Here is a 25,013-nt window from a genome sequence, read left to right on the forward strand (position 1 = left end):
ATGAATTATAACAGGTACATATTATTTGCTTCATTTTTTTGCATATTGCAAACTGATTTGTTCTATTCTCTGTACATTCTCTTGAATATTAACTTTATTTAATATGGTGTATCTATCTGTTACTGTTTGAGCATTACAATACAATTTAAAGAAAACGAAGAAACGTTCAGATGTTTAGAATAACTAAACTTTTAACCCTCATGTCAGCTTTCATAACAAAAAAGCGTTTGAAAATATATTCACATTATACTGAGTATTTTAGAGTATGTAAAAAAAAACAAATTATAATGACCATTAATTTAACTGGTGAAAGGTTAAAGATTATTTCAACAGCTGACGACTGAGTCTGTTTCTGGTCTGAGCTTCACAATTCTTTCTCCCCCCAATCCCCACCCACATTCTGGCATTGAAAAGAAGTACATTTTTCCCCCAAAAAATATCTATTTAAAAGCTACGAGAAACTGAGTTTTCGGGAGAATTTGAGTTGCAGAGCACATCCTGTGTCCTTTAAACCAGCAGGGATTCCGAGGAGGCCAGGAACACTAAGTCAGAGAGCGGAAGCAAGCATCAGAGATGACACTTCACCATCTTCAGTGGGAGACTCTGCAATCACTCCAGTTGGGACACTAGATTTAGTTGAAATGATCCCTCTGCTCACAGCAGAACCTGGATCTATTCTGACAGAACTGTTGTGCGGAATGACTATTTCCAGAGTGCAAGCATTGTTGCACATTGAACTTGCGAACAATAACATTTATTCAGCTAGCTACCGTATATTCCATATCGGCAGGCAAAGGGGACACTAAAGTAATACAATACAAAATTACATTTGTATTGCATCTTTCACATCGGGAGGATGTCGCAAGGCATTGGATATTGACACACAGAGAAATGTGAATCAAGGATGCATTTTTTAAAAAAATTTAGATGGTACCTTAAATACTACTGGGTAGAAAATCCACCTGGTCTAAAATTAGTCATTTATGTCATAGCTGTTTGTGTGAGATTTCTGCGAGCAAATTGGCTGTTTCATTCACCTGTCGACAAACAGGTATCACAATACACTCCACATGCCTGTAACATGCTTTGAGATGTTTCCAATGTCATGATAAGGTGCTTTGTCAAATGCAAAGATTATTATTAATTAGTACAGTTCCAACGTGATGGAACAGATTGTATAGCAATATAAGAAAATAGAAAAATTCGATATCCCTAATCCTTTGTGCTTCAGTTGTAAACAATAACAAATTACATTTCTATAGTGCCTTTCATGTCAGGAGGATGTCCCAAGGCGCTGGACAGTCAGGGATCCGCACCCGAGCTGGTGATTGGGATCAGGAGGGTGGGTGGTGGGCGGAGGATAGGGGTAGGAGGGTGACCAAAGGCACGGATCTTGAGATGGATCTTGAAGGAGGCAAGAGAGGGGGCGAGGCAGAGGGACTACGGGATGGAATTCCAGAGGGTGGGGTCAGAGAGGCTGAAGGCTAGCCCGCCTATGGTGGGGCGGGCAAGGCGGGGGATGTTACTTCTTAAACTAAGTAAAAGATTAGTTTCAAATGAAATATTCTGAGAAGATCAGGCCAGAAGTCTAGTACTGGATCTAATTTGTTAAGCAAAACATGATAATTGTGAGAGAATTGAGGGCAGCTTGCCATGTAAGGCAACCAGAGTGGGATTGGTGATTTCCACTTTCAACGCTAGTCAGTTAAGAAGCCACAGGGGCTATCAGTAGGTACCATACTGAGGTTTTTCCTTTAGTGTATTTCCTGTTGGAATGAGAAGAAACACATTGCAGGATGTAATTGATCTATTGAGGAGTATGTCTACATTTTCTTGATTTGTTGCACTCTTAGTAATGAGAATTCCTGGGGTGTGAGGAGGATTGTGTTTTAAGTTACTTGTTTGGCTCAGAAACTGATACAAACAGAGACTTGAGTCTTGATAAATTCCTGAATTTATTTAATTTTTCTGATGTCACTTTTGTGGAATTGTGGCATCCCCTTTACTGTAGCATAATCTTTATACAATTATTTTTTTACATTCAAGGTTTCAATAGGAATACACTGTGCTAGATGGAGGTTCCAGGAGCAGAATATCTGTTCTGGTGTAATCAAGTCAGAATTTTTTCTACTTGACCTTAGTTTGTTTTCAGCTACCAAATTTGGTTGTTCACTGATTTTACGAAAACTAAACTGCTATTCCCAGTGCCAATACCAATTTTAAATCGTTATAGTAGGCATGTGTTTGTTACATGGATTTGGTGACTCTTAATGTATCTTACTTCTTCCACATTGCACAGGGGAGAACGTGCATTCTGTCACCTGGTCATCATGTTTGCCACAAAATAGAATTGCTACACTTCACAGTATATCCTATAAAGGACTTTGAGACATCCTCCTGATATGAAAGATCTAAAGATCAGATGTAAAGATTATTATTATTATATTGCCATTATTTAAGTGTGTCTCTTTCTCTTTGTTTTCTTGACTTCGTAACATTGGCCGGTGATGTTGGCCCTCATTGTGTGCTATTCTTTTTCCTTTGTTCGATGAAACACTAGGACATTGTACAAAAGGTTGAGTGTCTCATGAATTCACAGACTAGTTTTAGTTTGCCTCTCACCTGAATCAGCAGAAACATTATTTTAGATTCTGAGTAATAAGTGCAACTGAAAAATTTACTTCTATAACTGTATTGGCAGACTCTTTTATCTGGCTTGTACTGTGCAAAAGCATTGTTCCTTTTCTTGAACTTCAAAAGTGCTTGTCAGCCTCACTATAAATATTTTATGTATTTTAGGTTGATTTGAGATCCTGTTCAGTTTTTTTTTACCTCTGAATAACTAGAAAATTGCCAAAATCATTTTCATGGATTTAGTACACTAGAAAATATGTTCAGTTTCGAAAAAAGTTCCTAATATAAAACAACGTCAGAATAATAGATAACTTGGAGATGGACTGTGCTCTTAATAACAAAATGTACATAGCTGTTCATATGAATGGATAAGTCGAATGATGATTTTGGAAACGTAGTGGTTAGAGCACTTGCCTCACAAACAAGAGGACCTGTGTTTGATTCCAGGGCAGGGCGAAACATTGGGCAAGTTTCCTAGTTGGCTAGTTGATTGGCGGATCATTTTCTGGGGGTAATAATTCCTTCAAAAATAATAAAAAGGAATTATCACCAATCCATGACTGTTTGTGAGGCACTGCTGTACACAATTGGCTGCTGCTTCTCTCCCACAAAATATACCGTCAATTCACTTTACAGTATATTCTGCGAAGCACTTTGAGAAGACTCGAAGACGTGATAAGGCACTGTATCAAATGCAAGGATTATTATTAATATATAGTAGGAGAGCACTATAATGATACTAGTTGTATTTAGTCATACATTAGCTGTCTGCCAAATTTGTTGTTAAGAGAGTTGTGCTTTTTTACATATATTTGATCTTCACATTTTTGAGCAAATGCTTTCTTTTTTTCAACCTTACCAGCCTCTCATATTTCATTAACGTAGTCATCAGCGGATTACATTCCAATTTTAATAAGAATTTTTTAAGAGTATTGCTGGTAGATTGTAGACAGTTCATATTCATAAAAGGATTTTTCAATTATTTACTTTTACTTTAATTTCAGTATTTTTCACACAAAAAAAATCAGTTCTTCCTCCTTGTGTTTCTGCTTCTCCTGTTTGTGCAATATCTTGGTGAGTTCTGGTTAACCCCCACCTCTCTCCCACCAAACCAATGAAAACCAAAGCAATCCATAATGCAGCTGAACATCACTGCACATGAAATGTGAAAGAGCTGTATTGTTTATTACGGTGGAGTCCCATGAAAATCAATTATGATATGATGAACATTCTCATTACATAATTTTAAATCAATACACAGAATTATTTTCATTTTTCACAATACGACACATGACAGTTAAGATTAATGTCACAGAAGCAAATATTTCTTCAGATCCAATTTTTGTGACCACAAATTTGGTTAATACCCCTTTAAAAAAATCAAATTCATAGCTCTTATTTCATGGTCAATTTATTTTCTTCCGCTCCCCATCTGCCACAGCCCAATGTACTAATAACCCAATACTACCCTCGCTGACATCAGCTCACTTAACACAGATTAAAAATCAGACTTATAAACTTCTGTCTTTGCATTGCATCTGACTGTGCCTCTGGTTTTACCATCAGGAAAAATCATTCACTTTGCCTTAAAGAAAGATGCAAAGATAATTAGAAATAGAAGCTGGTTATTTACTTCATGATTTTCCAATTTCTAGTTTAAATCAGTTGGCTGTTAACATCGCCAGCCAAATGTCTGGTGTAAAATAGAATAGAGGAAACTCTGGATTCTCACTGTTGGATATGACTATAGCAACAACACCAACAACAACTTGCATTTATATAGTGCCCTCCACTCCGGGCGCCATCTCAGAGTGTTTAACAATGTTGGAGCCCAAGGCCGATCCAGGGGGAAGGGGAAGGTGACCGAAGGCGCGGTCAAAGAAGAAGGTCTTCATGCGCGACCTGTAGATGGGGAAGGAGAGAGCGAGGCAAAGGGATTGAGGGAGGGAGTTCCAAAGTTTCGGGGCGAAGTGGCTGAAGGCATGGCTACTGACGGTAGAGTAGAGGATTCGGGGGAGACAGAGGAGGCCGGACCCAGTAGAGCGGAGGCAGTAGTTACTGCTGTGGGCAGAGAGGAGATTAGGGAGATAGGGAGGTGCCAAGGAATGGAGGAATTTAAACACTAGAGTGAGGATCTTGAAGTCGATCCGCTCTGTGACAGGGAGCCAGTAGAGTTTGGCAAGGGCTGGAGTAATTGGGGTGTGGAGTTTGGTGTGGGTGAGAATGTGGGTAGCGGAGTTTTGAATGAGCTGGATTTTGTGAATAGTGGAGGAGGGGAGACCGGCGAGGAGGACATTAGAGTATACCAGCTGAGAGGTGACAAAGTCATGGACAAGGGTTTCAGCAGCTTTTGGGGTGAGGTATTGTCAGAAACGGGCAATGTGGTGGAGGTGGAAGAAAATTCTGCTGGTCAGGGACCGGATGTGGGGGAGGAAGGATAACTAGGGATCGAACCTGACGCCTAAGTTGCACATGGGATCAGAGAGTTTTAAGGACAGGTCGGCTAGGTTGAGGAGGTCGGAACCGTGGGACAGAAGACGTTGGTGGGAGCCAAAGAGTATGGCTTCTGTCTTGTTGACATTTAACTGCAGGAAATTTGCGCTCATCCAGCTCCTGATGTCTGACAGACAAGCTGACAGAGCATCAGGGGATTGGGGGTTGCAACTGGAGGTGGAAAAGTAGAGTTCAGTGTCATCTGCAAACGTGGAAGTTAACCCTGTGTCTGCGGATGACATCACAGAGAGCGAGTATATAGAAGAGGAAGAGAAGAGGGCCAAGGATGAGGGGTACCCCACAGGTAACTGGGTGAAAGCGCGAAGAAAAGCCATTTGCAGAAATGTAGTGTTGGCGGTTTGTAAGGTAGGACTCGAACCAAGCAAGTGAGGTCTCACTGAGGTGGATGATGGAGGACAGGCGGTGGAGGAGGATGGTGTGATCGACTGTGTCAAACTCGGCTGAGAGATTTTCATGTTTAAGCAATGTATAATAGTCTCTTTGTGTAAATACTAAATCCTAGTATTTATATTTATAAGTGCCAAGTAATTTTCACCAGTGAAAATAATGCCAGATGGAGTGCCATTAAACAGAAATTTGCTAAATTACTTGTTTGTTAGACATGACTAACCAGATTTCCACCAAAGTAATTATACTTTTTGTCTTGCTGCTGAATTCTAGAGAATTGACTGTGCAGCTAATGTGACAATTACTTTGATCTGCATGCACTGATTAGAGTGTTAAATTACTGTATCTTTACACTGCATCAAAAGTATGATCGGATGCATTTACATGCATGGATAAGTGGCCTGAGTTAAAATGTTCCAGGTGGATTAAACGGATTCTTTTAGAATATCAATGTAGCATTTTTAAATGTGATTGGATGTCTTGTCAACCAAAGTCACTTGTGTTTGATATTCAAAGTTTGTTTACTTAATAAGGCAGAAAAGTTACATTACTTCATTAGTTCAATAAACATTGTTCCAATACGCAAGTCACTACCAACAGTATTGACTGTTATATTCATATATATAGCAATGTTGCTGTAATGACAATATCTGAGTTCATAATCAGTGGCCGGAAAATCTCAAGATCTTGTGCTTCTCGTTTCTCTGAAACTGAAACGAGTGAGCAGAACTGGCATGTTGATCATCAAATTAAGAAATCAAATGTCCTTGACTTTCCCAGTTGTGTTTCGTCTGTATTCCTGTATTGTCCTGTTCCTTCTTTTTTCTGATGAATTGCTGAAATTGTTGGGACAATCGAGGTTGAGTGGCTTGATTTGCAGAGTGAAGGAAGTGGAAAAATACACTCGTTCTCACCACTTCAGTCTGAACATCATGATGACCAATTTTCTGAACCAAGTATATACCTTAGCTATATCTCTTTTATCATTGGCCCTTTTTAACATCAAAATGGATCCTTGCGAATTTGCACATCCTCGCAAATCTGAGTCGCACAATGGTTGCTTTAAACAAGCTGGCACTGTCTTTGGTACCCATGAGCTGATTTTAATTAAAACAATGCAGTTACATCAACAATTAATAAGAAAACTGCAGCTATAATGAACACATTTCTTACTTCTGAATCATAAACTCTATGATTTTGCTGATTCTGATTAGGCATATAGTGTCTACAAATCACATCAGTATGGACAAGCACTTGATAAACCGCATTCACCTGATCAAATAATCAGTTTATTATCAAGATTGTCATTCAACAGGTGAGCTAACAACAAATGCATTTCTCACTGAAACAAAATAATATTTTAAGCAATAACATATTTCTGATTCCAACAATGGCTAAAATTATAGACTCACTCACACATGTGTTTTCTATGCAGATCGAATTCGATGGTTAGGTTCTGAAAGGCAGTAACATAGATGCATTGTTCTACATTCATTTAGTAGCTGTATCAAATATTCTCTGTGATTTTGCATCTGTGTTTGGGTTGCTACTTTAACTATTTCGACGAAACTCAGAAGCAGTTTGAGTCCAACACTGAGTTCAGGAGACGTGATGTATTTCCTGCAATTCCTCAAACTTCAGAAAATGGCTTGCTCAAAACTATTGTGTTAATAGTTCTACTTTTCCTGTCTCAAACCAAACAATAACCCCTATTTTTAGTTGAAAAAGAAACATTTAAAGATGACGTGACATTCAAGCTCGAGATTGCCATACATTATCAGAATATGTTAAAGTAAGTGAAAAGAAGACATTTAAATAACCTGAGTATCTAACAAAGGGATCTAACATGCTAATTCCTATAACTAGAGTTACACGCAGGAGCTGCTAATTCTTAAATCTGCACTTATTTCTCCAAGTCTTTGTGTTACATGTCAATTTATAAGACGTATATGTATGATCAGTTTCCTCTGGCTGCATTCTTTTTCATTAGATTTCAAGCATTCACAGCTTGACTTTTGATCATTTCAGTACTTTCTTGTAGTTTCTAATTGGCGCTGTGAAATGCAAAATATTCTCTTTCTGCAGGGCATTTCAGAAAATCAAACTACAGTACTGGTGTTTAGGGAAGCATTTTTTGTTCTGGTAACAAGGGTTAATTGAGTCTATGGAGAGCTATCTGCTTTTCCTGTGTAATTTACCCACCCTAAAGATCTTTGTTTCTCTGTACTAAGCACAGGAAATCTGTCAGCAGAAGCTTTTCAGTGTGTTCCTTCTGTTTTCCCCAGGAAGCTCTGCCCCAGTCTTTGTAAAGCATAGTCTATAGGGAATAGTTCTAACCTATTCCCAAACCGAATCCGTGCACACTGCTGATGTGCTTACTTCTCAGACTGGCCTGAGCATTAACAGTTGTTGTGGGTCTGATGATATTGTAACCAACACTGAAGCTCTAGTTGTTCTATCATCAGAACCTTGAAAATATATTAGACTGTAGCAATAATCTGCCACTGCAACTGTTCCAACCCTTGGGACGTCCTCCTCATGTGAAAGGCACAATACAAATATCATTTGTTGTTGTTTTATATATTTAAACATATCAACAGTTTTGTTTTGCTATTCAACCACAAGTTGTTTTGTGTGGGTTCATGCACAAGCTCATTATGGGGGAGATTTTGAGTCCGAATCAAATATTCCCTATTACTCACTGTAGTATTGAATTCTGCAATTTGGCTTCTTATCATAATGACGCAGGACTGACCTTATCCTTGCCCTTACTTTTTTTATCTAATTTATTTCTCTCCTACAAGTGGAACATACTTCAGTATTTTCCACAACACAATTGTATTTAATTTCAATACTATACAACTTGCTCTCCCTACCACCACTCCCAGGGATCTGGCCTTTCAAAACTCCAATTGGGTCTGGTGGAGTTGGTCAGATTCCTACCCCTCCAGGCACACGCGCACACCACACACACACACAGACACATATATATACACCTCAAGTGACCCTGACATTCACCAATCAAAGAAGAGCCTCACCTGGATTTCTGCATTCGTGTTGCTAGTACCTTTAAATAAAATATCTGGGAGATGTTTAAAGGGGGAGAATCTCAATTGTGATCCTAAACAAATGCTTTTTCAACACTTCTTTCTTTTTGTTTGGGCAGTGAGTCTTTACCATGTTGAAAAACGTGTTGGCGAAGTTATTGAGCCAGATAGTACTGTAGAGCTGAATTTATATGAAGTTGTTTCTTTCAGTCAGGCTCATTATGTGTTCACCTTCACTCATTACAGTTACTCAATGAAACAACTACAATATATCAATTGATGAAACACTGTCAGATTTACTCCCAAATTACCTTTATTTACTGTCACTCCTATAGAACTTGTACAGTACCAATAAGTCCAAAATTGCCAAATTCAGAGAAGGGATTCCTTCTTCAATACTGGTCAACAACCCCGCTCCCACTGAGATAAAATTAATCCTTCACTTCACTTCTGTTTGTGGGAGTTCACTGTACACAAATTGGGTGTCAAGTTCCATTACAAAATACACATTCCCTACATTTTGCAGTAAATCCTGTGAAAGCTTTGGTGATATCCTCCTGATGTGAAAGGGGGCTGTACCAAATGTATGGATTATTATTCATAATAAAACCTGTTTCTCACGCTGTCATTGTTCTCTCTATTTTACACTGTTCTGTACCGAGCGCAAAATCAATTGCTTTCATTAAATTTCTTATGCTATTATTCAGCAGTCATCCTTTTTACAATGCAATACCAAATTATATTTGTAAAGTGCCTTTCACGTCAGGAGGACTCCCAAGGTGCTGAACAGTCAGGGATTAGGACCCAAGCCGGGGTGAGGGGCAGGGGGTGTTGGGATCAGGGAGGGCCAGGAGGGTGGATGGCAGAGAGGGTAGGAAGGTGGCCAAGGCACGGTTGAAGAGGAGGGTCTTGAAGCGTGTCTTGTAGGAGTTGAGGGAGGGAGCAAGGCAAAAGGAATGTGAGATGGAGTTAAAGAGGGTGGGGGCAGAGAAGCCTGACTGCCGATAGTAGGACGGGCTGGGCGGGGGACACGGGGCAGGCCGGAGCCTGTTGAGCGGAGGAAGTGGACAGGTTAATAAGGGGTTAGCAGGTCAGAGAGGTTGTTGAGGGTCGAACAAGACACCTAGGTTCCTGACTGGCTTGGTGAGGTGGAGTATGCATCCGTGGATGCTGATGCTGCCAGTGCCTAAGGTGCGGAGGTGCTGCCGAGAGCCAATCAGGAGAGCCTCCGTCTTGCTGACATTCAACGTTAGAAAGTTGGCTCTCATCCAGGACTTGATGTCTGACAGGCAAGGCAGTCTGTCAGGACAGCAGTGGTCCTGGGATTGAGGGTGGAGGCAGAAAGATAGAGTTGGGTTGACCAACTCTATCTTTCTGCCTCCTTCTGGAAGTTGACCCCATGTCTGCGGATGATGTCACCAAGAGGGAGCATGTACAGGTTGAAGAGGAGAGCACCAAGGACAGGGCCCTGAGGAACACGGCACAAGATGGTGCAGTGGCTGGAGGAGAAGCCATGTGTGGAGACAAAGTGGAGCCGGTGTGAGAGATCTGAACCAACATTTTTAACATTGTCATGATGCATAAAGAAGCTTGTGATAAATATTTTTTTCCTGTGGGTTGGATTTATATGTCTATTGTCTAATGAATGATTAACCTTTGTGTGTACAGAAACTTGAAAGCAGCATATTGTTTCCCATATTCTTTGCTGCTTCATGTTTTGGAATATAATATGTGTTCCTGTAATATTGAAACAAATATAGCTACACCAGTTATAGCTAAGACTAACAGCTCAGGGTGAGTCTCTCACATGGACTCCTCTGTATCACAAAAAATCTGTAATTAGCGATAAGGACATTAAATCGCCTTCTGCCAGAATGAATAGGCATCATATTTACATCTCTTAAAGTTCAGGAAATTGTTTTCCAAATGCAAATACAATTCATCAACATGACTGATGTTTTGAAAGGAAGAAATCAAGGCCTAAAGAATATTCCTAATTTTGGTTTGCAAAAAATATTGCATGGTTATTCACTCTGAACCTTATATGGTTGGTACAACATCACATTTCTAGGTGTAAGTTTCCAAGCATATGCATTCCCATTGCCTTTTGGAATCTTTCCCCTTTCCAAAAAGCAAATCATGACTACATTGCTGTGCTTCTAGTATAAATTATTGGCTTCAGTTACTTGTAAGGAAAGATAACGGAGGAACTGGGTAAAAAATTGTAGTCATATGAAAAGGCATTGTGGTTGGTTTCAATATAACAGCTACTTTCTTCAAGTGTGATAAGAAATTAAAATGAAAGAAAATAAATGAAACTGCAGGAAATGTATGAATTGGAGCTGTGGGAAATAGTAGAACAGATGTGGCTGTCAGCCTGTACTAAAGATTACCATTCCATCGCCACTATTACTAAACAGAGAGTTTATCATAGAACATGTGAACTATTTGCTGGTTAACAAGGTAAAGTATAAAAATGGACTTGACCAATATCAAAACGTTGCAGCCCCTTAAACAGTCCCATGTTAATTGTACAATTGATAGTAATGGAAATTATTTGTAAATTGTTTGCTGATTTGTTTCTGTTTTATTGTACTAGAAAAGTTTGAAATCCAGAGATTCCCTCAAAGATGAGAACACTTTCAAATGTTATGAAGAATGGCTAAATTATATGGCAACTAATTAGCGTAGCACAAAGTCTAATTAAATTTTAAAAATGGTAATTTGCACCCTCTGTTGTGAAAAATATTTTATTTTGAAACACTTCTGTGCTGATTTATTTGGGATTGAGAATGGCCCTATTATGTTACTCTGTCAAATATCTCCAAAAAAAATCCCTCATTGTAGAAAAGGTATTTTAATCTTCCAGGAATGAACAATCAGGCACCATAGGTAGTAAAATACACTGAAATATTTCTGATATAAGCAATGGTCTGTTGCTTTGTTGCCAAGGTTCTTGAACAGCACGACATTTCACAGAAAAGGAAGCTAGTTAAAATAAATAATAATCCTTGCATTTGATATAGCACATTATCACGTCATTGAGATGTCTCAAAGCACTTCACAGAATATACCATAAAGTGAATTGACTGTATTTTGTGTTGATGATAAACCTGAACATAACCAAGTATAGAATGTAATTCCCATCGATATAAGTACAGTGCAAGAATGGGAATTTTAGTTCATGTCTAATTCCAGTACTTGTAACATTGAAAAGAAATCTCAATGCTACACAGTAATAATACAAATTAAAAATTTTAACCATAATTTAGTTTCACTGACCAGTATTTTTTTCATTTCAACTATATAATATTCAGTGAAAGATTTATCTTAGTTTCATATCTCTGCCTTTATGTACTGATGTAGTTAGTTGTACATGATTGGTTTATGCATTTGAAATGTAATAGAAAGATGGGTCAACAATAAAAGTCACTCATAAACTGAAAACATTATTGGTTTGCAGTTGTATTGATTTTACTGGGCAAAATCACAGGGGTAATGCACAATCTTTCAGTGCTACTAATCTTCTGGCTAAATCTTTCCTTCCTGCACAACTTCTATTTTTATCTGCTGAGACAACTTCATAATCTTAATTGATAATGGTTTCCATGTGGTTGGTACTCAAACAGGCATCACTATTATATGTACTGCCTCGTGTTTCTGGTCTCTTTCTAATGCTGATGAGAATTAGACAAGAACTAAGAGGTTTGCTGAGGTTTTCCTTTGTGTTCTGCTCATTCTGGTTTTGCTAGCAGTGTCAGAGATCATCTAATATTGTATTGGATGACATAGCTGTAATGCCTAATTTTACCTCTACGATTTGACTGCAGAGTACTAGCTACATTAATCCTTCAAAACCTGAGTGTTATTTTTTCACAGTGTGCATCTCCATGTTACTTATCTAACTTAATCACACAGATTATTATGGCAAATGCATTTAAATGTAGAAAAGTGTGAGATGGTACATTTTGGTAGAAGGAATAAGGAAGTCACATACATCCCGGAAAATAAAAACCTAAATGGGGTAGAGGGGCAAAGAAATTTAGGGGTACACATACACAATTCACTAAAAGTAGCAATGCAGGTTAATAAGGCCATAAAAAAGCATATCAGGCATTGGGGTCCATTTCTAGAGGGATAGAAATGAAAAGCAGGGAAGTTATGGTAAACTTCTATAGAACCTTGGTTAGACCACACTTAGAATACTGTTTGCAGTTCTGGTCCCCACATTATAGAAGGGATGTAGAGGCACTGGAGAGGGTGCAAAGGATATTCACAAAGATGATCCCAGAACTGAGAGGTTATACCTATCAGGAAAGGCTGAACATACTTGGACTCTTCTCTTGAAAAGAGGAGGGTAAGGGGTGACCTGACAGAGGTCTTTAAAGTGATGAAAGGTTTTGATAGGGTAGACATAGGGAAGATGTTTCCACTTGTGGGGGAGACCAAAACCAGAGGCTTTCAATATAAAATAGTCACAAATAATAATAATAATGATAATCCTTGCATTTGATATAGTGCTTTTCACGTCTTCTAGACGTCTCAAAGCACTTCACAGAATAGACTGTAAAGTGCATTGACTGTACACTTTGTGGGTGAAAAGCAGTAGCCAATTGCGCACAGCAGTGTCCCACAAAAAGTCGTGGATTGAAATGACCAATTTATTATTTTTTTTGAGGGATTATTATCAGGTGTGTGGAGTAAGGAAACTTGCCCAAGGTTTCACCCTGCTGGGAATCGAACCCAGGTCTCTCTCTTGCAAAGAATACTGCACAAGTGAGTTCTATACAAGTAGCTATTGAGGCCAAGACCATACTTAGATCATTGACTAAATAGTTAAAGAGGAATATAAAAGAACATAAGATGGAGTAGAGAATAGAAATTAGAGTTGTTAGCTTCAACAACAAATTACATTTGTATAGCGCCTTTCACGTCAGGAGGTCGTCCCGCTGGGAGGAGCTAGAACCAGCTCAATGAGTCAAATGGCCTCTTTCCGTGCTATGATTTCCAGGATTTAAAAAAAACATTTTAGCACTTAAGTGGATGCAATTCAAAGATGTTTGAATTGATCAAATAGATCAAATAGGGAAGTTAGAAGAAATTTCTTCACACAGAAAGTAGTGGGAATGTGAAATATGCTACCACAAGGAGTTATTGAGGCAAATAGCATAGATGTATTTAAGGGAAAGCTAGATAGGTACATGATTGAGAAAGGAATAGAAGGTTATGCTTGAAGTATTAGCTGAGGAAGGGCAGGAGGAGGCTTATGTCAAGCATAAACACCGACATAGACCAGTTGGGCCAATGGCCTGTTTTCTGTGCTGTATATTCTAATATATTCTAATGTACACTGTTGATCCAAACTTTTCAATCTCGTCTATTCTCATATTGTCATGCATCCCACCTTATGCCCCCTCATGCTACCATCTGAATCTGCAGACCGAGCTTACAGCTCAATTGGAAGCTCATTTCACAAGCTAACAAGCTAATATTTCCTCTAAACTACAATTGCCATCAGCTTCCTAATCAGTACATATCTGTAGGCTCCATTAGAGAATGAATAGTGAATCCTCATACCCACTCTATTTCACGTATGCAATTAACCTCCCACACATTTTTATGTTGTCAGTAAAATTAGGGGTATTGCAGCTTAAAAATCTACATGTTTGTCTCCTCTTTAAAAAGATCAATTGTTTCCGTGTGCAAATAGGAATGTATGAACATCAAGTTGAGATTTAAAAGTCACTTCCCGCCCCCTCTCCTGAACACAGTGACTTGTGCTGCAGTACAATGTTTGTGGACAAAGGCAGCTCTCCAGTATTTTACACAAGTGGCTATTCAAGCGGTCTGAGACCCTGGGTATGAAAGGCGCTATATAAATGTAAGTTGTTGTTGTTCATGCAGTCAGCACAGATGGGTAGTGCTACCAGGCTGTTTGACTACAGACAGATACTTGGCCAACAACAATGCTGTGCTCACCACAGATATCGATACAAGGGTCACTGGACAATATTCAATACAATGAACCTCTGCTGCTTTTTATCTTCTCAAATTCAGGGCCACTCAGGTCCCTCCAATCACCTTTGCCACTACCCGACCTTCCTTAACAGTTTGAGGATCAAACTTCAGAACCACCATACATGGTGTATTAATTCAAACCACAGCGGAGCCCTCAATCTGATTCCACACATTGATTTTAATTCAGCTGTACAGCCCAATTTACAATGTATCACATTAGAATATATTAGAATACACAGCACAGAAACAGGCCATTCGGCACAACTGGTCTATGCCAGTGTTTATGCTCGGCATGAGCCTCCTCCTGCTCTTCCTCAACTAAGCCTTCAAGCATAACCTTCTATTCCTTTCTCCCTCATGTACCTATCTAGCTTTCCCTTGAATACATCTATACTATTTGCCTCAACAACTCCTTGTGGTAGCATGTTCCACATTCCCACTACTCTCTGTGTGAAGAAATTTCTTCTAACTTCCCTATTTGATCCATTTTCTATTGATGGCCCCTGGTTTTGGTCTCCCCCACAAGTGGAAACATCTTCCCTATGTCTACCCTATCAAAACCTTTCATCACTTTAAAGACCTCTGTCAGGTCACCCCTTACCCTCGTCTTTTCAAGAGAAAAGAGTTCAAGTATGTTCAGTCTTTCCTGATAGGTATAACCTCTCAGTTCTGGGATCATCCTTTTTGAATCTCCTTTGCACCCTCTCCAGTGCCTCTACATCCCTTCTATAATGTGAGGACCAGAACTGCAAACAGTATTCTAAGTGTGGTCTAACCAAGGTTCTATAGAAGTTTACCATAACTTCCCTGCTTTTCATTTCTATCCCTCTAGAAATGAATCCCAGTGCCTGGTTTGCTTTTTTTATGGCCTTATTAACCTGGTTTACTACTTTTAGTGAATTCTGTATGGTACCCCTAGATCCCTTTGCTCCTTTACCCCATTTAGGTTTTTATTTTCTAATAAAATCACAAGAAGTCCTTTGATATCTTTTCATGAGATGACTTTCCTAAAGGCTCAAAAAAATCTAGATTTCACCGCCCTCCCCTCCTCCACCCTCCATCACCACACACACGCACAGCTGCATAATTGCTCGTGTTCTCTCAGCATTTATATCCCTGGTATTATCCGTGCATAAGTACCATCAGTGGGGAGACCTGCGCTCATTCTCTGGAACTCTATCTCAGAATCCCTCCAATTTGTTCCCTGCTTCTTTGACCATGCTTTTGGTCATCTTTTCCATCCCAACTTCCCTCTGTTCCAGCTGATCAGCTGCCATTGTCGAGCACTTTGTGATGTCTTCCTGACATGAAAGGCACTGTATAAATATACATTTGTATTGTATTGCACTGGAACAGCCAAAAGCTTGCTCCTAATTATTTCAACTTATTCTTTATAGTCTGTTCACATCATTCATTTTATTAGGATTCACCCACAATACAAAAAGTCTACTTGGTGCAAAACCCCTGCTTTCACTGATTATTATAAAATAATGAATGGATTTCTGTGTGGATGATATTTGATTTCTGTATCATTTCCTGCTTGAGATAAAATGAAGGCAATGGGGAGACAACTGAGTTTTTGTTTCCTCGTGTAATCTTATTACAAAATGTACACTGATGTGAGGTGGGCATTTTACATATGTCAACTTCAATTTGTCTCATCAAAGGAAATCTACAGATGGACTATAATTACTGCTGGAGATTTTGTACACATTCCAAGTGCAGTAAAGCTTCGTATCAGCTCACATTGGCATTATCTGCCAATTCTCTTTCTTACTCTTTCTTCCAGTGTTATGTCTGAGGGTTCTGACCTCCATTGTCTCCTGTTCTCTGCAGCTCACACACCTCTATAAATAACACCGAACTCTGTTTAGTGTTGATACTCTCTTGAGTATAGTGATGGGTTTCTGCATGTATAAGACATCAGGCCTACTTTCACCCAACCCACCCCTCAAAAAATAATTGAAACCCTTCACTTCTTTTCTAATTGATTTTAGAATCAATGTTTATTGATTTATGCACCATCTCTGGCCGTGCTTTCAGCCACCACGTCCCGAAACTATGGTAATCTCTGCCTCGAACCTTTTGCCTTGCCTACTCCTGCCTGTCTTCAGATCACACCTGACGACCTTCCTCTTTGACCATGCCTGCAATCACCTTTCCCCTCTCACTGGCTCGATGTCGTGCTCTCCATTGTTAAGCACTCTGAGGCACTGAATAAATCCAGGTTGTTGTTGTCAATTTGATGTTAAAGATCATCGTGTCTGTGCCAGCCACAAGCTCATCGTGTCTGTGCCAGCCACAAGCTTGTGTATGTGCCAACCACAAACTCACTGTCTGTGCCAGCCACAAACTCATCGTGTCTGTCCCAGCCACAAGCTCATCGTGTCTGTGCCAGCCACAAACTCACTGTCTGTGCCAGCCACAAACTCATCATGTCTGTGCCAGCCACAAACTCATCATGTCTGTGCCAGCCACAAGCTCATCGTGTCTGTGCCAGCCACAAACTCACCGTGTCTGTGCCAGCCACAAACTCACCGTGTCTGTGCCAACCACAAGCTCATCGTGTCTGTGCCAGCCACAAACTCACCGTGTCTGTGCCAGCCACAAACTCATCGTGTCTGTGCCGGCCACAAACTCATCGTGTCTGTGCCGGCTACAAATTCTACAAAACAAATCAGAAAACATATCCTTTCAGAATTTGACTTCAAGATTTCTCGGACCTCAGTGGAAGCTGTCGCTCAGCGTGGTATCCAACAATCATGCAGGCCTGAGACTTTCATTCCCTACTTTGTGTGGGGTTAGCTGGTGTCTGTGAGGTTGAGCGTGATGTCTCTACGGTTAGCTTCTATCTGGTGAGACCTGAGGGAAGGTGCATTTATTCTAAAACCACATACCAACAGGATTAAGCTCTGCCCAATATAACACACTCAACCTCTCACATGAGGAAAAGGCGCTTGGGCCAAGTCCAGTGTTTTGGGTATCAATTAAGTTATTTTAAGGCAGGAGTTTAGTAGATATGGTGTGTGTGTGTGTGTGTGTGGGGATGGAGGGGGGGGGGGGAGGCTCCTAATTTCTTAGCCATAACTTTGTCTGTAAAAACACCCAAACACTAAACCATGTGCAAATCATAAATATCCTTATCAGACTTCCTCTGTTGGCAAAGGCGTGTTTTAGTTTGAGATATTACAATTCAGGAAGTAGGAGTGAACTTCGGACAAAACTTGATTTAGTTGCGGATGGTCAGTGGGAGAAAGCAGTGCAAAAGGCAAACTCTTTGGAAAGGGACGGGGAGGAGGGGGAGGGGGAGGGGAGGGAGGGAGGGAGGAAGGGGGGAAGAAGAAGAAGAAGAAGAAGAAGAAGAAGAAGAAGAAGAGAACGAAATATGTTTCCTCTGCTCTTCATTTCGCTTTGGCTGCGGACTCATTCGGCCTCAGGGTCGCAGTCCGGGGCCGCGAGCGAGAGGTTTTGCGATGGGCAGAACTGTTACGCTGTGCAGTGGGGCCACGTGTCGTTCGGGGAGGCCGCGGACATGTGCCGGAGGAGAGAGGGGGTCCTGACCAGCATGAGGAGCCCCCGAGAGGCCGACTCCATCCGACGGCTTCTCCTGAGCGCGCCGGGCGCCGAGTACCCGCTCAGCCTGTGGATCGGACTCCGCAAAGGGGCCAAAACCTGCTCCAGCCCCGAGGGGCGACTGCGTGGCTACGCGTGGCTCAGCGGAGACGCCGCCTCCAACTACAGCGCCTGGGCCCGGGAGCCCCCGACCACCTGCACGCACGAGTTGTGCGTGTCCTTGGAAGTCCGCCTGGAAAGGCAGCGCCGGCTCGGGTTCGGGTGGAGCTCCTCCAAGTGCGGGAGGACCCGCGGCGGCTTCGTCTGCAGGTCCCGGCGGCCGCCCCCCCCGGGCACCTGTCCGCTCCTGCGGGCGGCCGAGGGTACCCGGATTTCTTACGCGCGCCCCGACCCGGGCGGCGGGGGGCCGTCCCCCCGGCGCCGGCCCCGGGACTGCCCCGGGACTCGGTGGCTGTGGTCTCGTGCGCGAACGGCCATTCCGTGGCACTGCGATGCGAGCAGCGGGAGGCGGGGCTCGGGTGGTCCCGGGACAGCCCCGCCGGCCTGTGCCACGAGTGCGGGACGGGGCGCGGTCGGTGCCCGCACGGCTGCTTCGACGGGGCTGAGGGTTACTATTGCCACTGCGGTCGGGGCTTCGCGGTGGACCCGGGGCGAGGTCGGTGCGTGGCTGAGCTCGGACGGGAGGCGTCGCCCGGCACCGAACCTGTGGGAGGCAACTCCTCAACCAGCGTTGCACCCGTTCCTCCTCCTCCTCCTCCATCATCATCATCAGCAGCAGCAGCAGACACCCGACCCTCAGCTCCACCCCCGCCCCGTCCGGCGGGTCCCCCGGGCGCCACCCCGACCCCTACCGCCTCCGGCCAGGATCGAGCAGCCCCGAGCCACCCGAACCGGCTGTTCGTCCCGGTCCTCATCGGGCTGTCGGTGCTGGTGCTGCTCATCGCGGCGGTGGTGGCGATCTTCCAGTGCTGCTTCAGGAAACCGGGCGCCAAGCGGCAGCCCCCCCGGGAGGCGGCCCCCTCCAGCGACCGGAGCTCACCGCTGTTGCAGGTGAGCAGCACCGACCCCGCGGCGCGGGCAGCGGCCGGGAGCCCGGAGACCCGGACCGACAGATCGGCACCGGTGGCCGCCGACCTGAACCGCCGCGCGGAGGCGACCCCCTCCTCGCCGGTCAGCGAGGACCTCAGCCACGGGTCCCCCCCCCCCCTCCCCTCCCCTCCCCAGGCGAACGGTGAGCTGAGCGACTCTGCAGAGCACCGACCGGACTAAGCGTCACCCTCACGTCCCACCAAACTTACAGCTTAACGACAGCACAGGGGTTCATTATTATTTTTTTTTGGGGGGGGGAGGAGGAAAAAAAAACTTTGCAATTAAGCGATTCGTTAATTACTAACAACGACAACAACACGTTGTTGACAACAACACTCATGTCGAGAGAGGACGTCCCGAAGGCTTTTTGGGGGTCAAGTCAAGTTGCAACGTCGGTCTTCTGACCTGGAGGGTCGGTATTCGCTTACAAATGAGAGAGATCTCGGCCACGAGGAGGACCTCCCAGTCGATCCTATCCGTTCGAGTTAAACGATCAGGGTTTTTTTTTTGGCCGAATTTTTTTTTTTTTTTTTTAAAAAAAAACATCAACAACAGCAAAGAGCAATTCCGGGTTTTAACAATGTTAACGATTCTGTTTAACGATGACCAGGATTTTCAGGCCGTGAGCAAATACTGATCCGCCCGAGAAAATCAACGTTGGAAGGACAATTTGCTCAAACCTGCCTCAGTTGAAGACCCAGTGGACATGTTGACCGTGACTTGATGGATGGACACGGTTTCCAGGAATTGTGTCATGCAGTTACTGTTGTTTTGTTTTGTACAGCAGGAAAACTGTTATCTTGCATTTGATATATTAGCTTCGCATCTTTCCACTGAAAAGCAATGAAATAATTAGCGACACTAAAGCCATCTCCTGACACAAGTTTGAACCTTTTTACAGTGCTGCAAACTTGCTTAAAGAGTGTCATTTATCCGACTGCAGAATTACCACTATTGATCAGCACCAAATAACTGCAGGTACAGCAACGAGCAATAGTATATTAACACCGCCTGTGATCAACTGGGCCTTATTTGTACTGAGGGATGTTTAAAACTAGAAACATCTACACTATTTTAAACAAATCCTTATTGTTCATCTCACTTCAAAACCTGTACCTGACCACATTAAATTACGCCCACATACAAAGCAAGTAATTGCCGCATTCTGTTGGGGACATTTAATGGGACTTTCATTGTCATTGATTCAACGCCGTGACCAAAAGTATTCAATGTGAATAATGTTTCAGTAACACTGTCCCAGCGTAGGGTGCGAGCAGCCAAGTCGGGGTTTCGAAGGAATACCGGTGTGATTTCTAAACGATTTGTGTCTGCTGTTCTTAAACACAGCTGCCGAGGAAACCTACCAGCCACATGTTGTTTTAAAACAGGAATTGCTCTACTTTTTGTTGATCAAAACAGATCTGAGCGGCAGTTAAATCTGTAACCGTCGTGGTATTAGATGTTAAGAGTTTCTGGTGCCCCATTGTATCTTAAAAATCTGTTGTAAACGTTTCCCTTTTAAAAAAACGAAACTTTCTGTCTCCTATTTCTAGCAGATCCTTAACCAAGTGCTCCTACGTGTAACGTGTAATGTTTGCAAATATCCCTTTCTCAACGCTTGAACCATATTCCTGTTAACATTAAAAAAACACTCCGTGCGAAAGGCATTGCTGAAACCGGGTCGTGGAGTTAGCTCTGGATTATTGCAAACGCAACAAGTTACGTGAATTGTCAGTCGTTTCGTATACGTACACTCACAGATCAACAGGAAGGTGGGAAACACAGCGACACATTCCCTAATGGTAATTAAACCACTTGCTGAACACTTGAAAGATTTGCACTGTAGTTCCCTAAATTCACTTAACGCCTTGGGGGAAGGGAAGTGGGAGGCTGGGGGGGGGGGGGGGGGGAGGGGGGAGGGGGGAGACACAATCACACACCAAATTCCCACCATCTGCTTTTTAATGTCTCTCGCTTTTGTGAAGCCACGCGTATTATTAATACTTTTATCAATAAAATACACAGGGAATTGATCTCGCCATATGGGAAGGGGGAGAGAGTGTGTGGGGGTTGGGGAGGGGAGGGGTGGGTGGGGGGTGGGGTGGGGTGAGGAGGGTTGGGTGCTCTTAAAAGTTACAATAACTGACGTTTCAAACATTACCGGATTACTTTTGTCCCTCCTCCAAAAAAAAATTGTTTTACATTTGGTCAAATGTTATACAGCGCGGCTGTCAGGCACAGACAATAACATTAACGTGGCCACAAAGTGGAAATAACAAAATACACACACACACATACACACATACATATACACTGAGCTACAGACAAATAGTGAAATCACCCCAAATCTCAATATTGGTGTTGTTTGTGTCTGTGTGTGTGTGTGTGTGTGGGTGGGGGGGGGGGGGGGGGGGGGGGGGGGGGAGTGGAGGTGTGTTGTTACAGCCTTAAGCCACATAATTGGGAGGGGGGGTGGGTGTCAGGGGGGGAATCCATGGAGAAACACGCCACTAAAACACAGATTTGTCTCATAAATAAATAGATAGATAAATAAAGAAATCAATTGAGGGGACAATCCCTGATACAACACGCCACAGAAACACACAGGTTTGTTCTATCAATAAATAAATATAGTACATATCAAGATGGGAGACAGTGCAAGCGGACATTTGGGATTTGGGATGGGTTGACTTCTAGCTACATACTGTGTAGGTTTAGGGGAGAGGAATGTGGGGCGGGTGTGGGTAGTGGTGGTGGTGGGGGGGTGTGGGGGGGTCAGTCAGGGTCACAGTGTTGTGGTCCTGGATGTACAAGTCCCGTTGCGATACACGCTGTCCTGCTCCAGGTGGTCTTGCTGAAAGTCCTCCACACTGTAAACTCTGCTCTTGAGAGCCGTGGCGTAGTAATCGATGGGTTCCTCGGCCACGTTGTCCATCCAACGCAGGCACAGGATCCTCTGGAAGGACCTCTTAAAGTTGTCCGATAGGAAACCGTACAGGACGGGGTTGGCACAGCTATTGGCGTAGCCCAGGATGACAGAGAGCTGGCTGATGGTGGTATCCTGTTGGCCCACGAACACATCGACCAACTGGACCACGTAGAAAGGCATCCAGCAGATGACAAACACAGTCACCACCATCATCACCATCAGCGTGATCTTGCGCTCCGACCTCTTGCGCTGTTGCCAGCCCGCTTTGAGCGCCACCACCCTCATCTTCATGATGATCAGGATATAGCAGAGGCAGATGGCAGTGACGGGGATGAGGAAGCCCATCAAGAAGGTATAAACCACGAAGACGGCGGGCCACCGAGTGCTGGGTTCTGGCATCTGCATGTTACAAGTGACCGAGCCATCAGAGGCGGTGGCCGTGTTGGAGAAGATGATGATGGGCAGGATGACTAGGATGGCGAGCAGCCAGACCGCCAAGTTGACCATTTTGGCTATGGTGGGTCTCCTGTAACTAGCCGCCTTGATGGGGTGCACCACAGCGATGTATCTGTCGGCACTCAGCACGGTCAGGCAGTAGACGCTGGTGAACATGTTGATGGCATCTACACTGAGCACCAGGCGACACAGCATCGATCCAAAGGGCCATTGACCCAACAGGGTGTAAGTCACCAGGAAAGGCACGCTCAGCATCAGCAGCTCGTCGGCGATGGCCAGGTTGAGGATGTAGATGTTAGTGGCTGTCTTCATCTTGGCGTACCTGAGGATCACATATATCACCAGAGAGTTCCCGCACAGCCCCACGAAGCACACCACCGAGTAGATGAAGGAGATCAGGATCGCGCTGCTGTTGGTGCCGTTCGCCGTCCCGTTTTGGGTCAGGTTGGCAGCGTCCGTGCCATCCATCGTGGCGAGGTGCCCGGCGGTGGCGTTGGGCAGCATCTTGCGGTGCTGATCAGTCCTCGTCCGTGTCCGCTCACAGTCTGAACGGCGTTTCTCCGAAGCTATGTTTCTCCTTTTTGTGCATTCTCACTGCCCTGAGTATATATATATATGTGTGTGTGTTAGAGAGAGAGAGAGAGAGAGAGCGACAACTGGTGATGTGAGTATGTGTTAGAGAGAGAGAGAGAGAACTGGTGATGTGAGTGTGTATTAGAGAGATAGAGAACTGATGATGTGAGTGTGTGTTAGAGAAAGAGAGAGAGAGAACTGATGATGTGAGTGTGTGTTAGAGAGAGAGAGAGAGAGAACTGGTGATGTGAGTGTGTGTGTTTGTTAGAGAGAAACAACTGGCGAGCGAGCAGGTGGAACTGTGCGCGGGGAAACCGTGCAAGTCCTGTCCACAGACGGATTAAACGCTGTCCTTCAGTGGGTTGAATGATGAATAGCTGAACGTCAGCAGCTGCTGACGTTACGTGTACAAGGAACCAAAGCAACTGTGGTTTGCATTGCTGTCAGTCAGAGACACCAAGAGAGAGGTCAGCCTCAGCCATCATCCAACTCCCGAAGCACTTTATCGTGATCTCCTCCCTCCGAAATTACAAGAGTGCTTACCATCACCACCTCTTAATGCTGCAAAAGGCTGATGATTAAATCGATCGCAAAGGATACTTTCCCTCCCCTCCCGCAGGTATATATTTTTTCGTGCAGATTTCAATCAATCACTCGCATTGTTTGTCGTTATCCTCGCTGGCCACGGTGAAAGCTCACGTCTCCCATCAATTGTACCTGCAAAAAAAAAAATCAATCAATACTTCCTCGACAAATCAATTCGAAGTAAAATAAATAAATAAATACACGACTGAAACAGGTCATATGAGTAAACTGCGCCTGGGACAACTTTTTCACGCCCAGGGAATGAATGGTCCACTTCCAAGGGCTGTGTGGTGCGCTGAAAGCCATGCGATTATCTGAATTTTAATATTTTTATTTCTAAACTATGATATCAGGGTCTAAGTGAATTTGTTATTTCACAATAGGTTTTGCTCTTCAACAGAATCCGGAAGTGACTCTTGGGCTTGTCAAGAAACAAACAATAATAATCCTTGCATTTGATATGATGCCTTATCACGTCGGTGAGACGTCTCAAAGCACTTCACAGAATATACTGTAAAGTGGACTGACTGTGTGTGTATTTTGTGGGCAAAAAGTAGCAGCCAAGCAAAGCAATATATTTTTAATCCAACCAGGTCTCTGCAGTGGTTTAGTTTTTATTGTGACATGAAAAGCTCTATAAATGCTCTGTAGCTGATTTATTTTCGCCCAGTCGGAAATATACTGAACTTTAAGAAAATATTCCCACTTAATATCCCCTTTGGTCTCAAAATAGGAGTTGGTTCACCAGTGGTTACAGAAAGCTGCTATCTGACCACATTGTTTCGTGTCTCTGTGGAGTTCATTTGGGAATATCATACCAAGTTGATTGAAACAGTTACCTTTTCAAATGCTTGAATTTCTCATGATTTTCATTGTTGATGTTTTTGCACTGATTGGCAATTATATAATAATAATAATCCTGGTATTTTATATAGCACCTTATCAAGTCTTCGAGACATCTCAAAGCGCTTAACCTTAGGGTTAACATCTCATCTGAAGGACAATACCTCCGACAATACAGCACTTCCCCAGCTCTCCATGAGAGTGTTATTCTAGACCAGTGGTGGGGCAGTCTTTTCAGTCAGCCAACAAAATCAATTTTCTTGATTGAATATTTGATGATTTGTGGAATAGATCAAGAAATATTCAATCAGGAAAAATCTGAAAACACACCACCGCTCGAACACAGACCTACCTAGACTAGTGCA

General features: G+C 43.0%; 2 protein-coding genes across 2 annotated transcripts; one reads left to right on the plus strand and one right to left on the minus strand.

Annotated features, from left to right (window-relative positions):
• The first annotated feature begins 17,935 nt into the window (after window positions 1–17,935).
• On the plus strand, window positions 17,936–20,698 carry LOC103178598 (C-type lectin domain containing 14A). Its single transcript, XM_042338118.1, has 2 exons — window positions 17,936–18,832; window positions 20,610–20,698. The coding sequence occupies exons 1-2, from the start codon at window positions 17,986–17,988 to the stop codon at window positions 20,696–20,698; spliced, it is 936 nt and encodes a 311-aa protein (XP_042194052.1). The 5' UTR covers window positions 17,936–17,985.
• Window positions 20,699–22,024: 1,326 nt separating this feature from the next.
• Window positions 22,025–23,281, minus strand: sstr1a (somatostatin receptor 1a). Its single transcript, XM_007893367.2, has one exon. It carries the CDS (start codon window positions 23,149–23,151, stop codon window positions 22,048–22,050), a length of 1,104 nt encoding a protein of 367 aa, XP_007891558.1. The 5' UTR covers window positions 23,152–23,281; the 3' UTR covers window positions 22,025–22,047.
• Between the last annotated feature and the right edge of the window lie 1,732 nt (window positions 23,282–25,013).

This window comes from Callorhinchus milii, unplaced genomic scaffold, assembly GCF_018977255.1.
Source record: "Callorhinchus milii isolate IMCB2004 unplaced genomic scaffold, IMCB_Cmil_1.0 Scaffold9, whole genome shotgun sequence".
NCBI classification, from domain to species: Eukaryota; Metazoa; Chordata; class Chondrichthyes; order Chimaeriformes; family Callorhinchidae; genus Callorhinchus; species Callorhinchus milii.